General features: G+C 40.8%; 1 protein-coding gene across 11 annotated transcripts in view; it reads left to right on the plus strand.

Annotated features, from left to right (window-relative positions):
- LOC121288216 (katanin-interacting protein) overlaps positions 1 to 24,582 on the plus strand; it is a 145,751-nt gene that overhangs the window by 88,793 nt on the left and 32,376 nt on the right. For all 11 annotated transcript variants that reach the window (XR_005945331.1, XR_005945332.1, XM_041206663.1 and 8 more), the window contains 4 exons: positions 1,456 to 2,545; positions 7,545 to 8,288; positions 9,819 to 10,027; positions 15,065 to 15,134. Coding sequence is in view for 9 of the 11 variants with exons in the window: in XM_041206663.1 (XP_041062597.1) it covers positions 1,456 to 2,545; positions 7,545 to 8,288; positions 9,819 to 10,027; positions 15,065 to 15,134 (2,113 nt within the window). In the remaining 2 variants the exon portion in view is untranslated. The remainder of the gene's footprint in view (positions 1 to 1,455; positions 2,546 to 7,544; positions 8,289 to 9,818; positions 10,028 to 15,064; positions 15,135 to 24,582) is intronic.

The raw sequence follows: 24,582 nt of genomic DNA on the forward strand, positions 1-24,582 counted from the left end.
TGTCTCACAATGCTTCGAAGTTCAGCCTGTTGACAGGATATATAAATCAGTAGAATGTAGAACAGCAGGAGATTAATGCAGTGGAGTATTAAGCTTTATCCTTATTTTACTTGTGCACAACCAATAACAGCAATAGACTAAGATGTTGTTTATCCTTATTTGAAGTACTAATATGTACAACATAAAATGGAAAGATTGGTGTCTTTTTGTGCTATATTAAGGCACAAATGTTAAAAGTCTACAAAAGGTATTCAAATAGACCTTCAATTAAATTTAAAACTTACGGTATGTATTGTAGATTAGAGCAAAGTTTGAACCCAACAGGGTGTTTTAAGGCTGTGACTCGCTTTTGATACATATTGGCATATTTAAGATTCTGTTATTAGCACTAATCAAATAAAGAATTGTACATTTCTTTAATTAGGTTAGAAAGCATCGATATTTTCTGCAGTTTTAAGTTATAGGGTTAAGAGTAAATTATGTTTTATTAATCAAATTTAGCTTTAATTTTTATCTCTAGATTAAAAATGCAGCTTGTGGAAGTAATTGAAAGAATATTAAACGCTCAAATTAAATTATTTTACAGTTCATATATTATTGCCATCAGTGCAATCAGCATGAATTATGATTTGGAATTAAAAGATCACAAATCAAATTTGTGACTTCCAAACTTCGTAATAACTTGGGGTGCTCTTCTAGAGATTTATGTAAATACTTACAAAACTGAAAATACTGTACATCTTCAATGCAACGAGTTTGTGATGTTAATGAGAGTTAGGCAGAGTGCAGACAGTCATAGTCAAAGGACTAAGAGCAGGTCAACCCACCTGTCCTTTCTAAATTTAACATAAAATCAAATTCTCAGCCATAGTGAAGTGTTTCCTACAGTTAAGAACTTCATTTTCTTTTAGGTTTGCTGCTGATTTTAGAAAATATGAATAGAGAATCTACATGAACTTTGGTTGCTCTTACTGTGAATATTATAGCCACTAAGGCGATGAATGTGATGTGCTATGAAATTTAGAGAGGACAATGTGATAGAAGTGTTTAAATTTATGAAGGAAAGTCAGCAACTAGATAGAAGCAGATTATTTCCAACAATGGAACAGGCAAGAATGAAGTTAAATGTAAGACATTTCGAACAGAGTGAAAAATCTTTACTCACAATTCTGATGATGTGGGATCAATTTCAGAGTTAGTGGTTGTGGCAGAAACTGTCAACAGTCAAGATTGGTTTAGATAGGTGTATAGAGGAAAAGGAGATATAGAATGTCATTAGAACTATTTGCTTGAATGGAGGATAAACACACACAGGAACTGAATGAATCAAATGTCCTGCTTTCGAGTTGTATTATCTGTTCATCACTCTAAGTAACAATTACATTGTACATCAAATATTTTAATGCATTTATAACATGGCAAAAATTGCTTTCAGTCTCTAAACTCTTTCTTCAGGAGCTTGATGTTGGTGCAAGGCATGTAAGGATTTATGTGGACAGTGATTTGGTATATGAAGAGGAGCTTGAAAAAGGCTGTGGAAACCAAGTGTTTGATTATAGTACAACCATTGACCTGAGACTCAGCAAAAGAAAAGCTACATTTGATACTTCCAGTGGGCGTGATATGGAAGAGCAAACTGAAGAAATTGCAAGCTCAGAAAGAGGTTCCAGCATTGAGCCTCCAGAACAAGCAATTTACTCATTCTTTCTAAATTCAAATTTGGATAATAATAAAAATATATTTGATAATTCCAGTGGGAGTGATTTAGAAGAACATGCTAACGAAATTGAGAGCTCGAAAAGAAACCCTGGCATTGAGTCTCCACAACATGAAAGTCCTTCGTTCTTTTTAAATTCAAACTTAGAGAATAAGAAAAATGTGTTAATGTATTCAAATGACTCAGCAAAGAGTAGAATTTCAGCCTTGGAGGAAGACACAATGTTAACAGCCCCAGTTTCACTTGAGGAGTCACTCTTGCGGATAAATATTTCAGAAACCGGCAAGGAGGAAGAAGAGATTGATTCTGATGAAGAACTAGTCATGAAAGACCAGCTGGAAAAATTAACTGGAAGGAAAATATCAGAAATATCATCAGTTTCAAAAATACCCGCATGGTTAAAATCACCAGAGAAAGAAAAATCCAACCAAAGTAAATGGAAGAAGCCTCCGTGGCTTAGTGGTGAGACACTCGTGGATTTAAAAATTGACAATAATTCAACTAAAACTAATGAGGCAAGTTATAATTGGCCAGATCTACTTGCCCCTGCCAGAAGTTACAAAAATATCATTGGTACAACTGAGAAGACCTTCAAATGCAACAGGAAAAAGTTAGTCGACCCTCATGAAAGGGACAAAATGCTTACTGACAAAAAATATTTAGACTTTCTGGACAACTTCAAAGAAAGTGACTGTTATGTGCCTTCATCACTGGAAGAAGAGTGCCAAAGAACTGACTATCCTGTCAGTGGAAGGAGAAGTTCTATGAAGAGTGCAAGAAATAAAGAACTGTTTAATATTAATGACACTGAAGGACAGCTTAAAATAGGTACAGTGAATTTATCATTCCATTGTTTTAAGATTTTACTCAAAATTCATTTAACATGTATTATTATGCTGCAGTTTAATGAGCTATAGTATAAAGTGGATGTGGACTTTTTAATTTTTCAGTTAGTCAACAGAATGAACAAGGTCCTTTGTATTTTATCAGGTGTATGGGATTGTGAAATTTAATTTTTCCAAGACCCACAGCAATATGTATATTTTGGATTTACATGATTTTTCATTGTGTAGCCTGGTATATCACTTAAGTGATTAGAAACTTAAAAGCTTTACAGCCTGAAGCTCAAATAATAAGACAGGATGTATATCTACTAGGTAAATATTCATTCTGCTGACACTATTTTTTTACACCTCTTAGATTGTGCCATATATGTTTAGTTCAAAGCAGCATAGTTAACTTCATAATCCTTTTATCATATATCATAATCAGTGAGTTTGCAGTGTTTCTAAATTATTCTCTCTTCCTCATGCCTCTATTCCCCATTTCTATTCAGTTTCAATTCCCTCCCCTTCCGCTGCCCCCTGTTCCACTGCCACCCCCCCCCAATTTTCCGCCACTGTCCCCTTCCTCCACCCTTCACCACCCCCCCTTATCCTTTTGAATTCTCATAAATATGCAGATTATGCCATCAGACTGACAGCAGAAGGCTATATGGATTTGTTAAGTTTGGCATGTTTTCCAATAACAGTTTTTGAAATGACCAATTTGATAACTAAATGGAATACAGTGGGCATAATATATCAAATTTCTGCCAAAATGCCACAAGATGTTGCATGAACCTTGTTTGAAAAATTCAGGTGTATTCAAGGAACTGTAGCAGCATGAATAGGAAGTTGATTGATGGGCAGAGGGTTGGAAGTGTTGTACTCCAGTGGGTTCTCTGCATAAATGGGTGATTTGGACAGCTGTTAGGAATACAAGCTTGAATTTTGTAAATGACAACAAACGGTGGCTTGGAGAAGAACTGCTTTAGCCTTAAAGGAGATAGACTTGTTAACAGACTAATGGTCAATGCAGCTTAAAATGGATAAGTATGAAGTAATATAACTTGTGAGAATAAATAAGCAGTTAAAGTCTACATTTAGTGGAAAGGCACTGAACGAGGTGCAGATGAACAGAGAAATCTAGGTGTTCAGATGCATGATTCTCAAAGTATATGTCAGTAGACAAATTCACGAGATTGGGCAATAACACTTTGTGATTTATAAATGGCAGTATAAAGCAGAGTAAAGAAGCAAAGGTGAATTGGTGCAAAGCCTTGATTAAGAGTAACGTGTACAGTTTTCAATGCCCCAATATACGAAGGGCATTAAAAGTATAGAAACTATACAGCAAAGATTCACCAGGCTGATGCCAGAAATGGGAAGCAATAGTTATGAAAAGAGAATTGAGACACTGGTAGAGTAGGCTAAGAGGAATTTAAATAGAGGTTTTAAAATGAATGCGGTGAATAGAGAAAATCAGTTTATTGTGCATGGGGAATCAGTGTCAATAAATCTTTAAATTTAAGTTGTTACAATACAATTGTAAATTATTACAATAGAATGAGGAGAGGGATTAGGAGAAATTTCTTCTTAGCAAGGCATGACCAAGGCAAGAAGAGCTCTGAAGAAGTCATGTTGACTCGAAATGTTAACTGGGTTTCTCTCCACAGATGCTGCCAGACCTGCTGAGATTTTCCAGCATTATTGGTTTTTATTTCAGATTTTGAACATCTGCAATATTTTGCTTTTATCGTATGACTGTACAAGAACTGGTTGAGCTACCTTTTTGTCGCCATTGGATGTCCCTTGATTTGAGGATGATGCCTGCTTGGGGCCAGGGGTTTCTAACACCTTGGGCCTCCATGTGGCTCAGCAGGCTGATTCTCGACCCACAGATCTTTCGGATATGGGCAGGATGTCCTGAGGTAGTGTTCAGGATTTGCCTCTCTTTATTTTCTTCCCTGCCACCGCTTTGCCTCATCATTGTAATTCAAAGCGTGATACAGCTTGATGGACAAGTTCTCACCATTTTGAAGCATTGGTAACAAGCTCCCCCCAGTCATTAATGTAAGTGCTGCCACGCTTCAAGGAGATCTTCAGAGCGTCTTTGAGGGGTTTTTTTTGTCCTCCACTGGAGTGTTGGCCATTTGCGTTGAGAGAACAGGACCTAGTGGGGAAGACAGTTTTCAGCCATCTGGACACCATGTCCAGTCCATTGAAGTATATTTTGAGGAGTTTTGCCTGAATGCTTGTGGAGCTGGCTTCAAAAGGACACTAGCATTTGTCAGATGGCCCTCCCATTGAATCTGGAGGATGCAGCATTACTGATGGAATTTCTCTAGCACTCTTTTATGTCACTGATACACAGTCCAGGTCTCATTGCAGTACAAGAGTGTGGTGATGATAACTACTCTGTACACTAGGATTTTTGTTGATTTGCAGTGGTCTTAGGAGCATAAGAACATAGCAGGCCATTCAGCCTGTTGAGCCTGTTCCATCATTCGAATGATCATAGCTGATCATCAACCTCAATGCCTTTTTCTCACACTATCTCCATATCCATTTATGTCATTGGTATTTAGAAAGCTGTCAATCTCTACTTTAAACATGTTCAATGACTGAACTTCCATAGCCCTTTGGGGTAGAGAATTCCAAAGATTCACAATCCTCTCTGAGTTAAAAAAAAATTCTCCTCATCTCGGCCCTAAGTGGCTTCCCCTTTATTTTGAAATTTTGTCCCCTGGTTCTAGACTCCCCAGCCAGGGGGAACATCTTATCTGCGTCTACCCTGCCTATTCCTTTAAGTATTTTGTAGATCTCAGCCTTTGAAACTCTAGAGAATACAGGCCCATTTTCCCCAATATCTCTTTATGGGACAGTCCTGCCATCCCGGGGACAAGTCTGGTGAACTCCCTCTATGGCAATAATGCCCTTCCTAAGGTAAGGAGACCAAAACTGCACACAGTACTCCAGGTGTGGTCTAACCAAGGTTCTATACAATTGAAGCAAGATTTTGCTACTCCTTACTCATATCCTCTTGTGAAAGAGGCCAACATTTCATTCACCTTCCTAATTGCTTGCTGCACCTACATGTTAGCTTTCAGTGACTTATTGATGAGGATGCCCAGGTTCCTTTGAACATTTACACTTTCTAATCTTTTACTATTTAAATACTCTGCGCATCTGTTCCTCCTACCAAAGTGGATAACCTCCTAATTTTTCCACATTATATTCCACCTTTGTTGTCAAACACTCGCTGTTGTAGTTTGTAGAAGGCTGAGCTGGCACAGATGACCCAGTGTTGGATCTCCTTGTCAATAGTGGCATTTCGAGAGAGGTGGCTGCCAAGGTATGGAAAGTGTTCAACATATTGCAAAGACTCTCCCTCAACATATATGGAAGGCAGAATATTTGGCTGACCAAATTGCATGTTGATATGAGTTTTGTTTTGGGGGAGACAGTGGTGTAGTGGTAATGCCACTGGACTAGTAATCCAGAGGCCCAGGCTAATGCTCTGAGGACACAGGTTCAAATCCCACCATGGCAGCTGGTGGAATTTAAATTCAGTTAATAAAATCTGGAATTAAAAGCTAGTGGGCGGTAAATGCTGGCTGACCTTGCCAGCTGCACCCACATCCCATGAAAGAAAAAAATTTAAAAATTATTCAAGGGCAGGCCAATTGCAGGATTGAAGAGATCAAGAGTGGCTTGTAAATCTGATGCTATTCCCATTTAAACCTTCTTAAGGTCCATCTTTTGCTTCTTTATTTTTCTCATTACAATCTCCTTTTGCCTTATTTCATCATCCCTTTTGTCACTTCATTACATAAGATTACATAGGATATATAGTGCAGAAACAGGCCATTCAGTCCAACCAGTCTATACAGTGTTTGTGGTCCAGTTGAGCTTCCTCCCGTTTTTTCTCAACCGTTGTGACCCTCTATTCCCTTCTCCCTCATGTTTACCTAATTTCCCCTTAAATGCATCTATGCTAATCACTTCAACCACTACCCATGGTGGCGAGTTCCACATTTCTTTCTGCATAAAGAAGTTTCTTCTGAATTCCTTATTGGATATCTGGGTGACTATCTTATGTTGATGACCTTCAGTTATTCTCTCCTCCACGAGAGGAAGCATTCTCTCTCTATTCCCTCTATCAAAATCTTTCATAATTTTAAATCCCTCTCTTTGGACACCTCTCAGCCTTCTATTTTTCAAGAGAAAAGAGACCGGCCTCTTGATCCTTTTCTGGTGTATATATTCATGCATTTCTGGTATCATTCTTGCAAATCATCTTTCCCCCACTCCAGTGCCTGTATTTCCTTTTTTTAATATGGTGACCAGAACTAAATGCTTACTCCAAGCATGGTCTAACCAAGGTTCAATGCAGGTTTAGCATAACTTCCCTACTTTTCAATTCTACCCCTTTAGAAATAAAACCTAATGCTTACTTTGCTTTTTTAGTGGCCTTGCTAAGCTGTGACGCAACTAGTGATTGATGTATTTGCACTCCGAGATCCCTTTGATCCTCTGCCCCACCTAGACTTTCACCTTCTAAACAATAATTGACCTCCCAATTCTTTCTACCAAAATGTTATATGTCTCATAATTATCTGTGTTGAACTTCATGTTCCAATTATTTGCCCATTCCATAATCTGTCCTGCCTTCCACTCAATCACATACCATCCCTTATGTTCTTTCCTCCTCCACCACAACCATCCACTTTCCCTGCCTCACTTAAAAACTGTTGATCTCTAAGTACTCCTGTTTTTGACATTGATTTGAAATGTTAACTGTTTCTCTCACCACAGATGCTGCCAAGCCTTGCTTAGTATTTCCACCATTTTCTGTTTTTATTTCAGATTTTCAATACTCACAATATTTTGCACTTGATATTGGTGTTGGTCACTATTTGAGTTGCAAAATAGATTAGTAGTGAATGAAATCCATGGTATATAATTTGACTAGATTCATCTTTTATGATTCATCTTTTATTCAGATAATCAGAAACCTGCAAAGATTCCGGGATCCATGAAAGCCAAGTGGCAAAATGAGCAGGATGACACACTGATGGAGTCCTGGAACTCTTTATTAAAGTTCAACAGGTCACAGCGAGGTCGTATAGCCAACATGGATTTTGAGGGAGACGTTTTTGATGAGTTTTTGCAAGAGCAAAGAATTGGAAGAGAAACAGGATTGAAATCCTTGCATGAAGAATCAGTGCATGATATTAAAGAGGAGAAGGAAGAACAAACGACTGAGCTTGAAAGAGATGATGAAGGAATTGATGATTTTGAAATTCCAGTTTTACCTAGCGGCTGTCATTTAGTAATTAATATTACATCAACCTGGGGTGATAGACATTATGTTGGACTTAATGGGATTGAAATATTCAGTTCAACTGGAGAGCCTGTGCAAATAGCACAAATAAGAGCAGATCCAGCAGATATTAACATTTTACCTGCTTACGGTAAAGATCCACGAGTCATTTCAAATTTGTTTGATGGGGTAAACAGGACGCAAGATGATATGCATCTCTGGTTAGCACCTTTCACTCCAGGAAGGTCTCACCTGATCTATATTGACTTTGTAAATCTGTGTCACTTAGCCATGATTCGAATTTGGAATTACAACAAATCAAGAATACATTCTTTCCGTGGTATTAAAGATGTTGAGATATTACTAAATGGGAAATTGATCTTCAGAGGAGAAATTGCCAAGGCATCAGGAACCTTAAATGGAGGTAAAGTATGTTCTATTCTAGTTGGTATAACTAGTTAAATGATCTTCACTTATCCCACCTAGTTAGCATTGAGCAAAAGATTATGCAATTAAACTGCAGCATTGCATTTGACTACCATAGAGTCAATACTAATTACATCACTCATGCAACATTTAAAAGCAACCTTTATTTTCACCTGGAAAAACTCAGCAGGTCTGGCAGCATTGGCGGAGAAGAAAAGAGTTGACGTTTCGAGTTTAACGTCAACTCTTTTCTTCTCCGCCGATGCTGCCAGACCTGCTGAGTTTTTCCAGGTAATTCTGTTTTTGTTTTGGATTTTCAGCATCCGCAGTTTTTTTGTTTTTATCTTTATTTTCACCCTTATTCATCTAACTCTCAGAGTAGCCTTCAATCCCTTTCTTCCTTATGTATTTATCTAGCTTTTCTTTAAATGCATTTACGCTACTCAACTCACTACCTCTGGTGGTGAGTTCCACCTTCTAACCACTCTGAGGAAAAGAGGTTCCTCCTGAATTCCCTTTTTGATTTATTGGCAACTGTCATTTATTTATGGCCTTTGTTTTGGACTCAGCAGAAGTGAAAACATTTTCTTTGTCTACTCTATCAAACTTTTTCATAAACTTAAAGACCTCTGTTAGGTTTTTTTAAGAAAAATCTTTAATGCTATAGGAAAGTAACTGGCTCTTAAATGTTTTGCTGCATTAAGCTCATAACTATATTTCTGTCAATGTGGCTGAGTCTGAAGGTTGAAGCCCACTTTAGAGGCTTGAGCAAATTGCCTGCGTTGGCCCTTTTTTGCAGCCTAAAGGAAGTTCTGTATTGTTGTTTGGATGAGATGGTAAATCGAAGCCTTGATTGTCCTCTCAGCAGGATGTGAAAGATCCCACATTAATATTCAAAGAGCAGCGGGGTTCTCCTTTGTCACCCCCTCAACCGGCACCTAAAACTGATCATTTATTTATCTCATTGCTGTTTGTGCAGCAGTTAGCTTCCACATTCTCTGTATCACAACAGTGGCTACACTTCAAAAGCATGTTAACTGTAAAGTGCTTTGAAGCATCCAGGTGTTTTGAAAAGTGCTGTAGAAATGAAGCCCTTTTTCCTTCGTCTTAAATGAAAAGCTGTCAAAAGTACAACTGCTTAACAGATTAAGTTACTATAGCTTATATTGCCTTTTAAAATATGGAGGGGGAAAGATTGTGACTGGCCGGTAGAGGCTCTTGCCAGATGTTTGATAGGTATATACCCCTAGATTCCAGCGACTTATTACAAGAGACTTATTACAATGCTATAAATCAACTTCAAGGGAAGTTGATTTAGTTTTCTTGATAATTTAAGCAATTAAAAACAATAGTTTATGAAGGTCAGAAACAATGAAATATTGAAAAATGACCTTCCGTTTCTACCATTTATATTGAGAACCTTTGCAATCTGCCAGGTTTGTTTTCTTGTCAGCTTTGCCAACTGTCCCAATTTGCTTAGATTCAGGAAATATATTTGTCTTAACTTGTTTTCATTCTCCATTTTCAGCTTTGCAACAGTTTGGAGATACTATACTTTTCACTACAGATGATGAGATTTTAGATGCAATGTCCCAGTACGATGAAACCTTTGCAGCCACTATTGATTATACTCAGCCACTCATGTTTGAGAAAGAACTCAATAGACCTAGTACTGCAGATGGTGAAGGAGATGAGAGGCCATTCACACAGGCTGGCTTTAGAACAGAGGATGAACAGGTAAGTAAGTCTGTAGGTTCTCCTTTCAGTACACGAAGCATTGTCTCTTTCAAAAGTGCACTATGGCTTTAGTACCATATAACAGACTCGTTAGAAAAACTGAAGCCCATGGAATTAAAGTGGCAGTGACTGCGTGGATACAAAATTGTCTACGATGCAGAAAGTAGCAGAACGGGTGTTTGTCAGGCTAAAGGAAAGTGTGCAGTTATGTACCCAGGAGTCAGTGTTGGGACAACTCCTCTTTATGATATATAGTAATGACCCGGAGCATCATTTCAAAGTTTATAGATGACACAAAGCTTGGAAATGTAGTGAGAAGATGGTAACAGACTTCTGGAGGACATGGAGAGACCAGCAAAATATGTAGGACATATGGCAAATAAAATTTTATGTAGAGAAGTGTCATTAATTTTTGTAGGAAGTATGAGGAGCCATAGTATAAACTAAATGGAACAATTTTAAAGGAGCGCAGGAACAGAGAAACTTGGGAATGTATGTCTCTGACAGTTGCAGGAGATGTTATGAAGGTTATTTAAAAAGGTGTTTGGATCCTTGGTTTAATAATTAGAAACATAAGGCAGAATTTTATGGCCCCCTGCCTTTGTGTTTGCAATTGAGGTTGGGGGAGTAAAATTCCCCAGGTGGTCCTCCCAGCACCTTCCTGCCCGCCCTTAACCTGTCCGCAATTCCGCAGTTTTACGGGGAACAGGTGAGGCCTAGGGTGGTTTGCTTGCCCTCACCCCAGTTGAGGCCCTTAAGTGGCCAATAACCCTCCTTGGAGCTTTAAGTGGTTGTGGGGTGTAGGAAAAATCCTGTCTTTAGAGTACAAAAGCAAGGGGCTTATGCTAAACCTTTATAAAGCACTAATTGGGCACCAGTTTGGAGTTACTGCGGCCAATTCTGGGCAGCACACTTTAGAACAGATGTCAGGATAAAGTGCAGAAAAGATTTACTAGATTGGAAAGACACTAATTGGATCAGGAGATTAGAGAAACTGCGGTTATTCTCCTTTGTCCTGGTCAATATTTATTCCTCGGTCAACATCACTAAAACAAATCATCTGATCATTATCACATTGCTGTTTGTGGGGGCTTACTGTGTGTACACTGGCTGCTGTGTTTCCTACATTGCAAACTTAATCTGACCAGATAATCTGTTTTAGTGATATCTTTTCTTTCTGTATTTCTAATCTATCCTTTTTCTTTTTCTTGCAAGGATTCATGGGGACAAACTTAGGGACACCTACCCTCTGATGCCCAATTTCCCATTGGTCCTTAGAAATTAGATGCCACACTTCAAAGGTAGGGTTTTGGGTGGGAGGTTTCAGATGAGACGGAATGAGGGGATAGTGATCCAGATGCATTTCACCTTAGACTAGAAGGTCTTGCTGTCATGATGAATCCAGAGCCATAGGCACTAATATTTCCAGAAACTGTTAACATGAACAGCTGTAAGGAAAGCTAGTAACTAGAGCATGGGGCCGGGAAGGAGTGAGATGTCCAAATCTAAGAGGTTGTAGGCTATCCAGAATTGAATCAAGGAGGACAGTGCCTGAAGCTTTACTACTGATAAAAGCAGGTATATGTTTCACAATGTCTGACAATCAGAACTTCATCCTTTTGAACACAATCAATGAAGAACTTTTAAGATAGGTGACTTTTAAATCAAACAACTCTCTGTAAAGCAATCCAGTCAGTTCCACACTCGTGCTCTATTCATGTAGCCCTGCAAGTTTATTTCCTCCAAGTGCCAATCCAATTCTCTTTTGAAACCATTGATCATCTCCCTTTCATTATCCTTGTGGGCAGCAAATTGTAGATCATTGGCACTTGCTGTGTTAAAATATTCTTCCTCACATCCCCCTTGTATCACTTGCCCAAAGCCTTGAATCTGTGTCCTCCAGTCCTTGTACCATCAGCTAATGGGAACAGCTTTTCTTTGTTTACCTTATCTAAACATGTTATAATCTTGTGTACACTATCAAATCTCCCCTCACCTCTTTTGTTCTAAGGAGAAGAACCCCAGCTTCTCCAACTGAACTTCGTAGTTAACATTCCCCCATTCCTGTAAACATTCGGGTAAATCTTCCCTGGACCCTTTCAAGGACCCTCACATTCTTCCTAAAGTGTGGCGACCAGAGCTGGATGCAATACTCTAGCTGTGGCCTAAGCAGAGCTTGATAGTGGTTCAGCGCACCTTCCCTCTTTTTGTACTCAATCTTTCTATTTCTGAAACCCAAGCTTCCGCACTCTGATCTTACCCAGTAGCTAAGAATAAGGACTGGCAACTTTAAAATGCAGCTGAATTTTATAGTTTGATACTGACTGCAGAAGCAAAGGCAGGCATTGCCGATGGAACAGGTAGGACCTTTACACTGGAAAGGTTTTTTTTTGAGCTGGTATGTATTGCGCCAAACCTCTGAGTCTGAAGCAGGGAAGGATTGCAGCCCAAGAAAAACCCAGTTTAAACACCTGGGGTAGATTTGCCAGGGAAGGAGGAGGAAATGCAATATCTGAAGCAAGTGTAGGAGGGAGAGGGATAGATAGAATACAGGTAGGCTGGAGACAGAAATATAGCCGCACCTAGGATCACAGTAAAGGTGGATGAGGGAGTGAAAGGGAGTGGACCATGTCATCTTTAAATTGTCTCTAACAATTGTGAAGATCCAGGTTTCTATATGTTAACTTGCTATAAATGGAATTAAATGTTTATGCTGAGGACTTCTCTGCTATTTTATTCATGTGAGGATGTGATGTGGTAATTCCTCCCTGAACACTCCAGTTCCGCTGTTTAAAAGTAAGAATTCAAAGAAAAAGAATGTTAAGCAAGCCAATTTTTCCCGTAAAGTTTTAATGTATGAACTGGAGTTGGGTTCCAGAGTGAGTCTCACCCAGATCCCCAATGAGTCTCTTCTTGACGCTCAGCAGGTCTCTTCCCAATGCACGGTGATTCTCTTCGAAATCCTCAGAGTCTCCGCTCTGATCCTCTTCAGACTCTCTGCCCCAACCCCCGTCCCGGAACCCTGCCCTGCCCTGTGCTGGGTCCCTCAGCCCCGTTCCACACCCCAGGCCGGGCCCCTCCGCCCCGCCCTGTGCTGGGCTTCATTGCCCCGCTGCATCCCAGACCGGGCCCCTCCGCCCTGCCCCGGGCCCCGCCGCGCCCCGGGCCGGGCCCCTCCTCCCCGCCCCGTCCCCACACTGGGCCTCTCCCGAGCTGAAGGCAGCCAATAATGCAAAGGTTATGGGCCCTGACAATATTCCGGCAAAAGTACAGACGAGTTGTGCTCTAGAAGTTTCCGCGCCCCTAGCCAAGCTGTTCCAGTACAGCTACAACACTGGCATCTACCCGGCTATGTGGAAAATTGCCCAGGTATGTCCTGTACACAAAAAGCAGGACAAATCCAACCCGGCCAATTACCGCCCCATCAGTCTTCTCTCTATCATCAGTAAAATGATGGAATGGGTCATCAGCAGTGCTATCAAGTGGTAGTTGCTTAGCAATAACCTGCTCTCTGAAACCCAGTTTGGGTTCCACAAGGTTCATTCAGGTCCTGACCTCGTTACAGCCTTGGTTCAAACATGGACAAAAGAGCTGAACTCCCAAGGTGAGGTGAGAGTGACTGCCCTTAACATCAAGGCAGCATTTGACTGAGCATGGCATCAAGGAGCCCTGGCAATGTCAATGGGAGTCAGGGGGAAAACTCTCCACTGGTTCGAGTCATGCCTAGCACAAAGGAAGATAGTTGTGGTTGTTGGAGGTCAGTTATCTCAGTTCCAGGACATCACTGCAGAGTTCCTCAGGGTAGTGTGCTAGGCCAACCATCTCCTGTTGCTTCATCAATAATCTTCCTTCATTCGTAAGGTCAGAAGTGGGGATGTTCGCTGATTGCACAATGTTCAGCATCATTCACGACTCCTCAGTCCATGTCCAAATGCAACAAGATCTAGACAATATCCAGGCTTGGGTTATCATATACCTAGTAACATTTGTGCCAGGCAATGACTATCTCCAAGAGGGAATCTAATCATCGCCCCTTGATGTTCAATGGCATTACCATCACTAAATCTCCCACTATCAACATTCTGGGGGTTACCATTGACCAGAAATTGGCTAGCCATATAAATACTGTGGCTACAGGAGCAGATCTGAGGCTAGGAATTCTCTGGAACTCACCTCCTGAGTCCCCAAAGCCTGTCCACCATCTCCAAGTCAGGAGTGTGATGGAATATTCCCCACTTGCCTGGATGAGTGCAGCTCCAACAACACTCAAAAAGCTTGGAACCATCCACAAACATTCACCCCCTCCACTACCAACGAACAGTGAGCACAATGTGTACCATCCAGAAGGTGCATTGCAGAAACTCACCAAAGCGCCTTAGACAGCACTTTCCAAACCCACAACTGTTACCATCTAGAAGGAGAAGGTCAACAGACACATGGGAACATCACTACCTGCAAGTTCCCCTCCAAGCCACATAGCACCCTGACTTGGAAATATATTGCCCTTCCTTCACTGTCGATGGGCCAAAATCCTGGTATTCCCTCCCTAACAGCAGTGTGGATGTACCTACAACACATGGTCTGCAGAAGTTCAGGAAGGCAACTCAGCACCAACTTCTCAAGGGCAATTAAAGATGGGCAATAAATGCTGACCTAGCCAGTGACGCCCACATCCCATGAATGAATAAAAATAAATGGCAGGAAATTGGCCATCCAATGATGATAATGTTGTCAGCAGATTTATGGTCACAACATGACATAGATGATGGATTAAAGTCATTTTATTTCAATATTTTTACAAAAAAATGGCGATTTTTTTTAGGGTACTTGATGCTTCTTGTAAACACTACCATAGTTTGTGTGTTAGCTCCATCTGTTGGCTAAATATCAGTGTTGCAAATAAACCAATTGAAAACAAATGTTGTTAATAATTGTGACATTTACAGATCAGTAAATGGTCTCAAACAAATTCTATATATATAGCCTTTTGAAATAACTACATGCAACCTCTTAACTCCTCACATTCTGCATTTGTAGGAGCAGGAGCAAACATCTTTCCTGTTGGGTGGAGCTGCTAGTCAGATGCGAGGGGAGTATACTGGGAAGTGTAAGTATTTGTATACAGGGCCAAGTTCTAAAAGCATCCAGATTATCTTTGCAGTTGATTTGTGTTCTTCTAGAGTCATGATGCATCTTAATAAAGTTTCATTGCATTTTTCCTTTTATACAAATTTGTATGATTTAGGAGGGCAATATTGTTGAAAGGATTTTGGTTAGATTTTCCTTTGCAGTGAATTTTATAACAAAATGGCACCAAAGCAGCACTTCTCCTTGTCGGTGTAATTCTGCTGAGAACCAACTAGTTCTTCCTAGTGCACCTTAATGGTACAGCTCGTACCATCCAGTCACTGACTGCCTGCAGAAGCAGATCAAATCCATGCTTGCTGCATTTTCTGATGAGGTGTCTCACAATGGAGGCCAAGACTAGCTCTACCCTAGGTTTCTAAGCCCATTAACCTAAAGCTGAGTTGTTACTGTCTGCAAGCTGGCAATGAAGGAACCAGCTTTTTGTCCCAAAGGAAGGAGGCCTGTGAACAACATGATACATGTCTGTTGGAGGAGTTAACATTGCAGTGAATACACCACATGTAGCAAAAATCCACAAATCTACGTGATGGTGGAAGAACTTTAGTGAACAAAGGCAATCATACATTCAACAATGCATTGTAAGTGAGCATGGTTCCAGTTTTCAGCCTCCTTGCCTTCATCCTGTTGATCATCTGTAACCCATGTGATGGTGGTGCCACAATACTGCTCAATACCCCTTTCTTGTTCAACAAGTGTTATATTCACAACTGAATACATAGGAAAGTAGTGAAAGAATCTCATGATAGGTAATTTGTTGTCACCTTCATTAAGGAATGCCTTCTAAAATTGGGGTTATTTTCTGCATGATGGCAATTTTGCAGTGCCACATGTTCCCTTGTTCTTGTTGCCACTCTCAGCCCCCCTTTACCAACATACATAAGTGTGTCACAGAGGCCAGACCTTTGATTCCTCGCCACCAGCTATTTGCCTCGCCTTAAAGCTCACAACACTTAAAGTAATGCTTGGAATGTTTCCATTCAGTTTGAGCCTGAGTGATGAGTTGTCATTCCAGCTGTAGCTTTCACAATTTGATTTTTTAGTCAATTTTGTTTGGCAGGTTTGGTGCAGTATCATTATTAGGGGCCTATGGCTTGCCGGATCAGTGATGATGTGGCCCAGTGTTATATGATGGCCTGAAGGATAGCCCACCTGTTAGAACATAAGAAATAGGAGCAGGCCATTCGGCCTCTCAAGCCTGCCCCGCTATTCAATAAGATCATGGCTGATCTGCCGCAGGCCTAGATCTAGACCCCCCTGGTAGTCTAGAAGAATACGGGGGAAGATTAAAAAGAAAAAGAAAGCATACGATAGGCACAAAGAACTAAGGACTGCACATAGCCTAGACAAATATAGGAAGTGCAGGGACGAAGTAAAAGAGGAAATAAGGAAACCAAAGAGAGGGCATGAGAAAAGATTAGCAAGTAAAGTTAAAGATAACCTAAAGATGTTTTACCAATACATTAATGCTAAAAGGTTAGTTAAGCAAAAGTGGGACCTATCTGAGATGAAGATGGAAACTTGTGTGTAGATGCAGAGGCTGTGGGAAGGGTTTTGAATGAATATTTTGTCTCCATGTTTACAAAGGAAAGGGAGGATGTAGATCTAGTAGTCCAGCAGGAACGCTGTGAGATATTGGATGGGATAGTCATAAAGAGAGAGGAAGCACTCGATGAGTTGAAATCCTTGAAAGTTGATAAGTCACCAGGGCCGAGGCTGTTGAAGGAAGCCAGGGAGGAGATAGCAGATGCTCTGAGGATGATTTTCCAATCTTCACTAGAAACAGGAGAGGTACCGAAGGACTGGAGAAATGCAAATGTAGTTCCATTGTTTAAAAAGGATCAAAGGAAATGCCAAACAACTATAGGCCAGTTAGTCTTACATCGGTGGTGAGCAAATTATTAGAATCAATCCTGAGAAATAGGATTAACTGTCATGTGGAAAGGCATGGACTAGTCAGGGATGGTCAGCATGGATTTGTTAAAGGAAGGTCTTGCCTCACAAATGTGATTGAATTCTTTGAGGAAGTGACAAGAAGGGTTGATGAAGGTAGTGCAGTGGATGTTGTGTACATGGATTTTAGCAAGGCATTTGACAAAGTCCCATATGGCAGATTGGTCAGGAAAGTAGAAGCCCATGGGATTCAGGGTAATGTGGCAAACTGGATAAAAGGTTGGCTTTGTAACAGGAAACAGAGGGTAATGGTCGATGGATGCCCTTGCGAATAGAAAGTTGTCTCAAGTGGTGTTCCACAGGGCTCGGTGTTGGGACCCTTACTGTTTGAGTTATATATTAACGATTTGGACATGAACGTGGGGGGCACGATTGGGAAATTTGCAGATGACACAAAGATTGGTCAAGTAGTGGATAGTGCAGAGGATAGCCGTAATCTTCAAAATAATATAGATGGGTTGGTGGAGTGGGTGGTAAAGTGGCAGATGGATTTTAACATAGAGAAGTGTGAGGTCATACATTTAGGAAGGTCAAACAGTTACAGGGATTACACAATAAATGGGAACATACTAAGAGGGGTAGATGAAGTGAGAGATCTTGGCGTACAAGTACACAGGTCCCTGAAAGCAGCAATTCAAGTAGACAAGGTTGTAAAGAAGGCATATGGAATGCTCTCCTTTATTAGCAGAGGTATAGAATATAAAAGTAAGGATATAATTTTGGAATTGTATAAAACACTGGTGAGGCCACAACTGGAGTATTGTGTGCAGTTCTGGTCACCACATTACAGGAAGGATGTAATAGCTCTGGAAAGAGTGCAGAGGAGGTTTACAAGAATGTTGTCAGGGTTAGAAAAGTGTAGCTATGAGGAGAGATTGGATAGCTTGGGGTTATTTTCCTTTGAACAAAGAAGGCTGAGAGGTGACTTGATTGAGGTGTACAAAATTATGAGGGGAATAGATAGAGTGGACAGGATAAAATTGTTTCCGTTGGTGGAGAATTCTAGAACCAGGGGACATAGATTCAAGATAAGTGGCAGAAGGTGTAGGGGCGACATGAGGAAGAACTTTTTTACACAGAGGGTAGTGGGTGTCTGGAATTTGCTGCCCAAGTTGCTGGTAGAGGCAGAAACTCTAAACTCTTTTAAAAAGTACCTGGATCTGCACCTTAAGTGCTGTAAGCTGCAGGGCTGTGGGCCGGGTGCAGGAAGGTGGGATTAGAAAGGGCACCTGGGTGTCCTCGGGCTGGCATAGATAAGATGGACTGAATGGCCTCCTTCTGTGCTGTAACTTTTCTATGGTTCTAGGCCTCAACTCCTGTTTCGTGCCAGCTCCTCATCATAGCCCTCAACTCCCCAACATTTCAAAAATCTATCTCCTCTTTAACTGCTTATAGTGATCTAGCCGCCACAACTCTGTGGGTTAGAGAATTCCAGACATTCACTACCCACTGAGAGAAGAAATTCCTTCATATCACAGTTTTAAATCAGTGTCCCCTTATTCTGTAACTATGTCCCCTAGTTTGAGATTCCCCACTAGTGGAAATGTCATCTCAACATCTACCCTGTCAATCCCCCACAGAAACTTGTACGTTTCAATAAGATCATCCCTCATTCTTCTAAACTTAAATGAATAAAGGCCTAACCTGTTTACCCGTTCTTGATAAGTAAACCCCTTCGTCTCAGAAATCAACCTAGTGAATCTCTTTTGAACTGCCTCCAATGCCAGTATATCCTTTCTTAAATACTTGGACCAAATTATACACAGTACTCTAGGTGTGGCTTCACCAACACCCTGCACAGTTATAACAAGACTTCCCTTTTTTTAAGCTCCAACCCCTTAGCAATACAGCCCAAAATTCCATTTGCCTTCTTGATTACTTGCTGCATGTGCATGCTAACTTTTTGTGTTTCATGCACAAGAATACCCAGATCGCTCTGTGTTGCACTTTTTTGGAGTCTCTCCATTTAAATAATAATCTGCCTTTTGATTCTTCCTGCCAAAATGCATGACTTCGCACTTTCCTACTTTAAGCTCCATCTGCCAAGTTTTTGCTTGCTCACTCAACCTATCTATATCCCCTTGCAGAAACATTATGTCCTCATCACAACATGCCCTCCCACCTATTTTTGTACTGTTAGCAAATTTGGATACATTATATCCTCAAAGAACTCTAGCAAATTTGTCAAACATGATTTCCCTTTAACAAAACCATGTTGACTTTGTTTGATTGCGTTAAGCTTTTCTAAATGTCCTGCTATTTCTTCCTTAAAAATGGACTCTAGCATTTTCCCAATGACAGATGTTAGGTTGACTGGCCTATAGTTTCCTGCTTTTTGACTCCCTCCTTACGTTAGCGGTTTTCCAATCCACTGGGACCCTCCCGGAATCCAGTGAGTTATGGAATATTTCGACCAATGGCCTCACTATCTCTGCAGTTACTTCCTTTTAAACCCTTAGATCCAGGCCATCAGGCCCTGGTGACTTGTCTGCCTTTAGTCCCATTAGTTTTTCAAATACTTGGTCCCTCATGATAGAGACTGTTACACGATCTTTCCTCCCATTAGCTCCTTGCTTATCTGATACCTTTGGAATGTTTATAGTGTCCTCCACCATGAAGACCAATGCAAAATATTGATTTAAATTATCTGCCATTTCCCTGTTCCCCATTATCAATTCTCATTCGCATCCTCCAAGAGTCCCACACTCATTTTAGCTATTCTCTTTTTATATGCCCATAGAAGCGCTTGCTGTTTGTTTTTATATTTCTTGCCAATTTACTTTTATGATCAATTTTATCCCTCTTTATTAGCTTTTTAGTCATCCGCTGCTGGTTCCTAAAAATTTCCAATCCTCTAGCTTACCACTAGTTTTTGCCGCTTCGTATGCCTTAGTTTTTGATTGGATACTCTTCTTGACCACTGTTGTTAACTATGGGTGGTTCATCCTTCTCATTGAGTCCTTCTTTTTGACCGGGATAAATTTTTGCTGAGCATTAGGAAATATCTGCTTAAATGTCTGGCACTGCTTATCCATCGACCTTCCCCTTCATCGATTTTCCCAGCCTACTTTAGACAGCTCTTTTTTCATACCCCTGTAATTTCCCTTATTTAAGTTGAGAACACTGGTTTGAGAACCAAGTTGCTTGTTCTCAAACTGAATTTGAAATTCTACCACATTGTGATCACAACCCCCTAGAGGATCCTTAACTACAAGATCGCTTATTAATCCTACCTCGTTACACATTACTAGATCTAAAATAGCTTATTCCCGGGTAAGTTCCGCAATGTATTGCGCTAAGGAACAATCCCTGATGCACTCTACAAATTTGTCTTCCATGTCACCCCTGCCAATCTGATTTGTCCAGTCAATATGCAGATTAAAATCACCCATGACAATTGTAGTGCCCTTCTTACACGCCTCCATTATTTCCCGATTTATACTTTGTCCTATGGTGAGGCAACTCTTTGGGGGCCTATGAATGACTCCCACCCATGACTTCTTCCCCTTGCTATTCCTTATTTCCACCCAAACTGGTTCCACATCACGACTATTGTACCTTTATCACTACTCACCACTGCACTGATACCTTCCATAATTAACAAAGCTACCCCACCTCCTTTCCCTTTTTCCAGTCTTGGTCACCCTGCAACCACGTCTCTTTAATAGCTATCAAGTCATTTCCACATTTTCAAGAACCAAGCTACAATAAGGATAAAGAAAAAAATGTCTTAAAATGTTTTTACATGAAAATACTTAAAAGTTTATTTGCAGTTTGCTCTGGGTCCCATTTTAGCCTTTAACATAATGGAACCACAAGTAGACCCAATTTTCTGATTTGCAGAGGTGTTGTATAATACGGGCAGTCACTGGATGAAAAAGATGAGAAGTGGAACCCTAGAAAATGCTTTCCCTACCTGCTGCTATTTGCATTTAGCAGGTGTGGATGTAATAGTTAGAAGTCTGCCCCAGTAGGAGCAGAAGCAAATTTTCTGGTCATTTTTTTGGAGTGGGAATTTGCAGTTAGGCTTCCCTGCCCTATTTTCCTCTGGTTAACATAAAAGCAGATGAATTCCTGGGGAAAACAATCTAACAAAGAAGAGAAGTTTTTGGGTAGGAGTTTGAAAGTAGTCACTCCTCTAATACACATGCTCTATTTTGGGAGGATGATGACTCAGACCATCAAATGGATTACAATGGCACCAAGAAAAATCAGATGATGTGGAGGGCTATAAGCAATTCTGTTGAGAATACAGCAGTAATGGAAGGCTTAGATATCATCATTCGCAGTTCAGACTGAGAATTTCAGCTGGTTTGTTGTCTCTCCAGAGCCTAGAATAAGAAACATTTCAGGAAGACTGGAGAAGATTATTGGAGAGCAATGAGATTGGTGAGCTATTGTGTCTACGTGAGAGCTAGCGATGTAGTACAGGAAAATCCTGATGACATTCTAAAGAAATTTAATATTTGACAATGGACTCAGAAGAAGGACTACAATGCTGGCAATCTCTGGGTGACTCCTCAGTCATGTGCTAGAATAGGGAAGTGTAGGATATGCCTGAAGAGATGTCAGAGAGCTTTGCTTTTATAATTTATTGGCACCAGCGCTGGGGAAGAAAGTTCAATTGGAAAGAGAAAAAGTTAACATACAAACGAGGACATCAGGCAAATTTTAGATGAGGACTGAGATATTAGAGCTGGGAAGAGAAATGGGCGCACAGGACTATAAATTTTTAAAAAGCTGATTGCAAATGTACAGAATAAATATAGAGAATTAAAAAGACCACTTCATGTTTCAGGATGGATAAATAGAGCTTTGAAACAATCTAAAATTAAGAGGAAGTAAAATGTGGTATTAAAAAAGTAATGAAATAAGGGAAGAGGTATGAGAAGAGGATCTCAGAGAAAGTGAGAAAATAAATTAGAAGGATTGTTAAATATGAGATGCTTCCCCCAAGAGGAGAAGTTAGTGAATTAGTAGAAGGTAAAAGGAAATAGGGATAATTGTGAAATACTTTATATCAAAAGAGAAGGATATTTGGGAGTTGTTAAATCCAGAATTGGTTAAAAGCAAGATGGAAGATGTAATAAGTTAAAGGAAAGTATCAGAGAAGTTTGTTAATCCGGGGCAAGACAAAGTGCCATGTATATTCAAGAACCCTGAAGAAGATGGTGGGAGAAATATCACAGGCCCTAAGAGTTATATTTCAAGACTCTATTGAGTGTGGATGTGTGATGGAGGACCGGAGACTTGCTAGTGCAATACCCATCCTTCAAAAAGCGATACAGAACTAATTTGATAAATTACAGGCCAGTTAGTTTAACATTATTCTTTACCCAATATATAAATAAGGAGAAAATAATTAGAAGCAGCCGCAGATATTTCAGAAAGGAGAATTGTCCTCAAAAATAGGTGTGAGAGTTCTGAGTTTGACATGTAAGGTAGAAGGAGGAAATGCAGTGAATGTATGTTCATGGGCTTTTAGAAAGCTTTAGATAAGGTCGTTTGAAATATTGGACAAAATTAATAGATATGGAATTAGGGGGAGGATAGCATACTAGATTAAAAACTGGTTAGAGCAGAGGAAATTGAGCTAATGTTAAGGGCAGATTTTCAGAATGTTTGCAAGTTGGCAGTGGTGCCCTACAAGCACCTGTTCTGGAGTTAATTGTTCACTGTGTACAACAATGATTTGGATACAGCACTAGGTAAAGTGGCAATTGCAGGCAATACTAAAACAGTTCTGGGAACCAAAAGAAGTTACAAGGTGATATTGATAAGATGGTGGAATGGGCTTAAAATGTAGCAGATGGAATTCAGAAACAGTGTGTGAATTGTCACTTTTTAGTTTATTTTTTTTTAAAATGGAAGGCTGTGCAATGTAGCAATGCAGAAAGATTTGGGAGTTCAGGTTCACAAAGCATTAAGTGTATAAGACAAAAGCAGAATTACCTGGAAAAACTCAGCAGGTCTGGCAGCATCGGCGGAGAAGAAAAGAGTTGACATTTCGAGTCCTCATGACCCTTCGACAGAACTTGAGTTCAAGTCCAAGAAAGAGTTGAAATATAAGCTGGTTTAAGGTGTGTGTGTGGGGGGCGGAGAGATAGAGAGACAGAGAGGTGGAGGGGGGTGGTGTGGTTGTAGGGACAAACAAGCAGTGGTAGAAGCAGATCATCAAAAGATGTCAACGACAATAGTACAATAGAACACATAGGTGTTAAAGTTAAAGTTGGTGATATTATCTAAACGAATGTGCTAATTAAGAATGGATGGTAGGGCACTCAAGGTATAGCTCTAGTGGGGGTTTTTTTTTATATAATGGAGATAGGTGGGAAAAGGAAAATCTTTATAATTTATTGGAAAAAAAAAGGGGGGAAACAGAAAGGGGGTGGGGATGGGGGAGGGAGCTCACGACCTAAAGTTGTTGAATTCAATATTCAGTCCGGAAGGCTGTAAAGTCCCTAGTCGGAAGATGAGGTGTTGTTCCTCCAGTTTGCGTTGGGCTTCACTGGAACAATGCAGCAAGCCAAGGACAGACATGTGGGCAAGAGAGCAGGGTGGAGTGTTAAAATGGCAAGCGACAGGGAGGTTTGGGTCATTCTTGCGGACAGACCGCAGGTGTTCTGCAAAGCAGTCGCCCAGTTTACGTTTGGTCTCTCCAATGTAGAGGAGACCACATTGGGAGCAACGAATGCAGTAGACTAAGTTGGGGGAAATGCAAGTGAAATGCTGCTTCACTTGAAAGGGGTGTTTGGGTCCTTGGACGGTGAGGAGAGAGGAATTGAAGGGGCAGGTGTTGCATCTTTTGCGTGGGCATGGGGTGGTGCCATAGGAGGGGGTTGAGGAGTAGGGGGGTGATGGAGGAGTGGACCAGGGTGTCCCGGAGGGAGCGATCCCTACGGAATGCTGATAAGGGGGGTGAAGGGAAGATGTGTTTGGTGGTGGCATCATGCTGGAGTTGGCGGAAATGGCAGAGGATGATCCTTTGAATGCGGAGGCTGGTGGGGTGATAAGTGAGGACAAGGGGGACCCTATCATGTTTCTGGGAGGGAGGAGAAGGCGTGAGGGCGGATGCGCGGGAGATGGGCCGGACACGGTTGAGGGCTCTGTCAACGACCGTGGGTGGAAAACCTCGGTTAAGGAAGAAGGAGGACATGTCAGAGGAACTGTTTTTGAATGTAGCATCATCGGAACAGATGCGACGGAGGCGAAGGAACTGAGAGACCAAACGTAAACTGGGCGACTGCTTTGCAGAACACCTGCGGTCTGTCCGCAAGAATGACCCAAACCTCCCTGTCGCTTGCCATTTTAACACTCCACCCTGCTCTCTTGCCCACATGTCTGTCCTTGGCTTGCTGCATTGTTCCAGTGAAGCCCAACGCAAACTGGAGGAACAACACCTCATCTTCCGACTAGGGACTTTACAGCCTTCCGGACTGAATATTGAATTCAACAAC

This window comes from Carcharodon carcharias, chromosome 15 (genome assembly GCF_017639515.1).
Source record: "Carcharodon carcharias isolate sCarCar2 chromosome 15, sCarCar2.pri, whole genome shotgun sequence".
Taxonomy (NCBI): Eukaryota; Metazoa; Chordata; class Chondrichthyes; order Lamniformes; family Lamnidae; genus Carcharodon; species Carcharodon carcharias.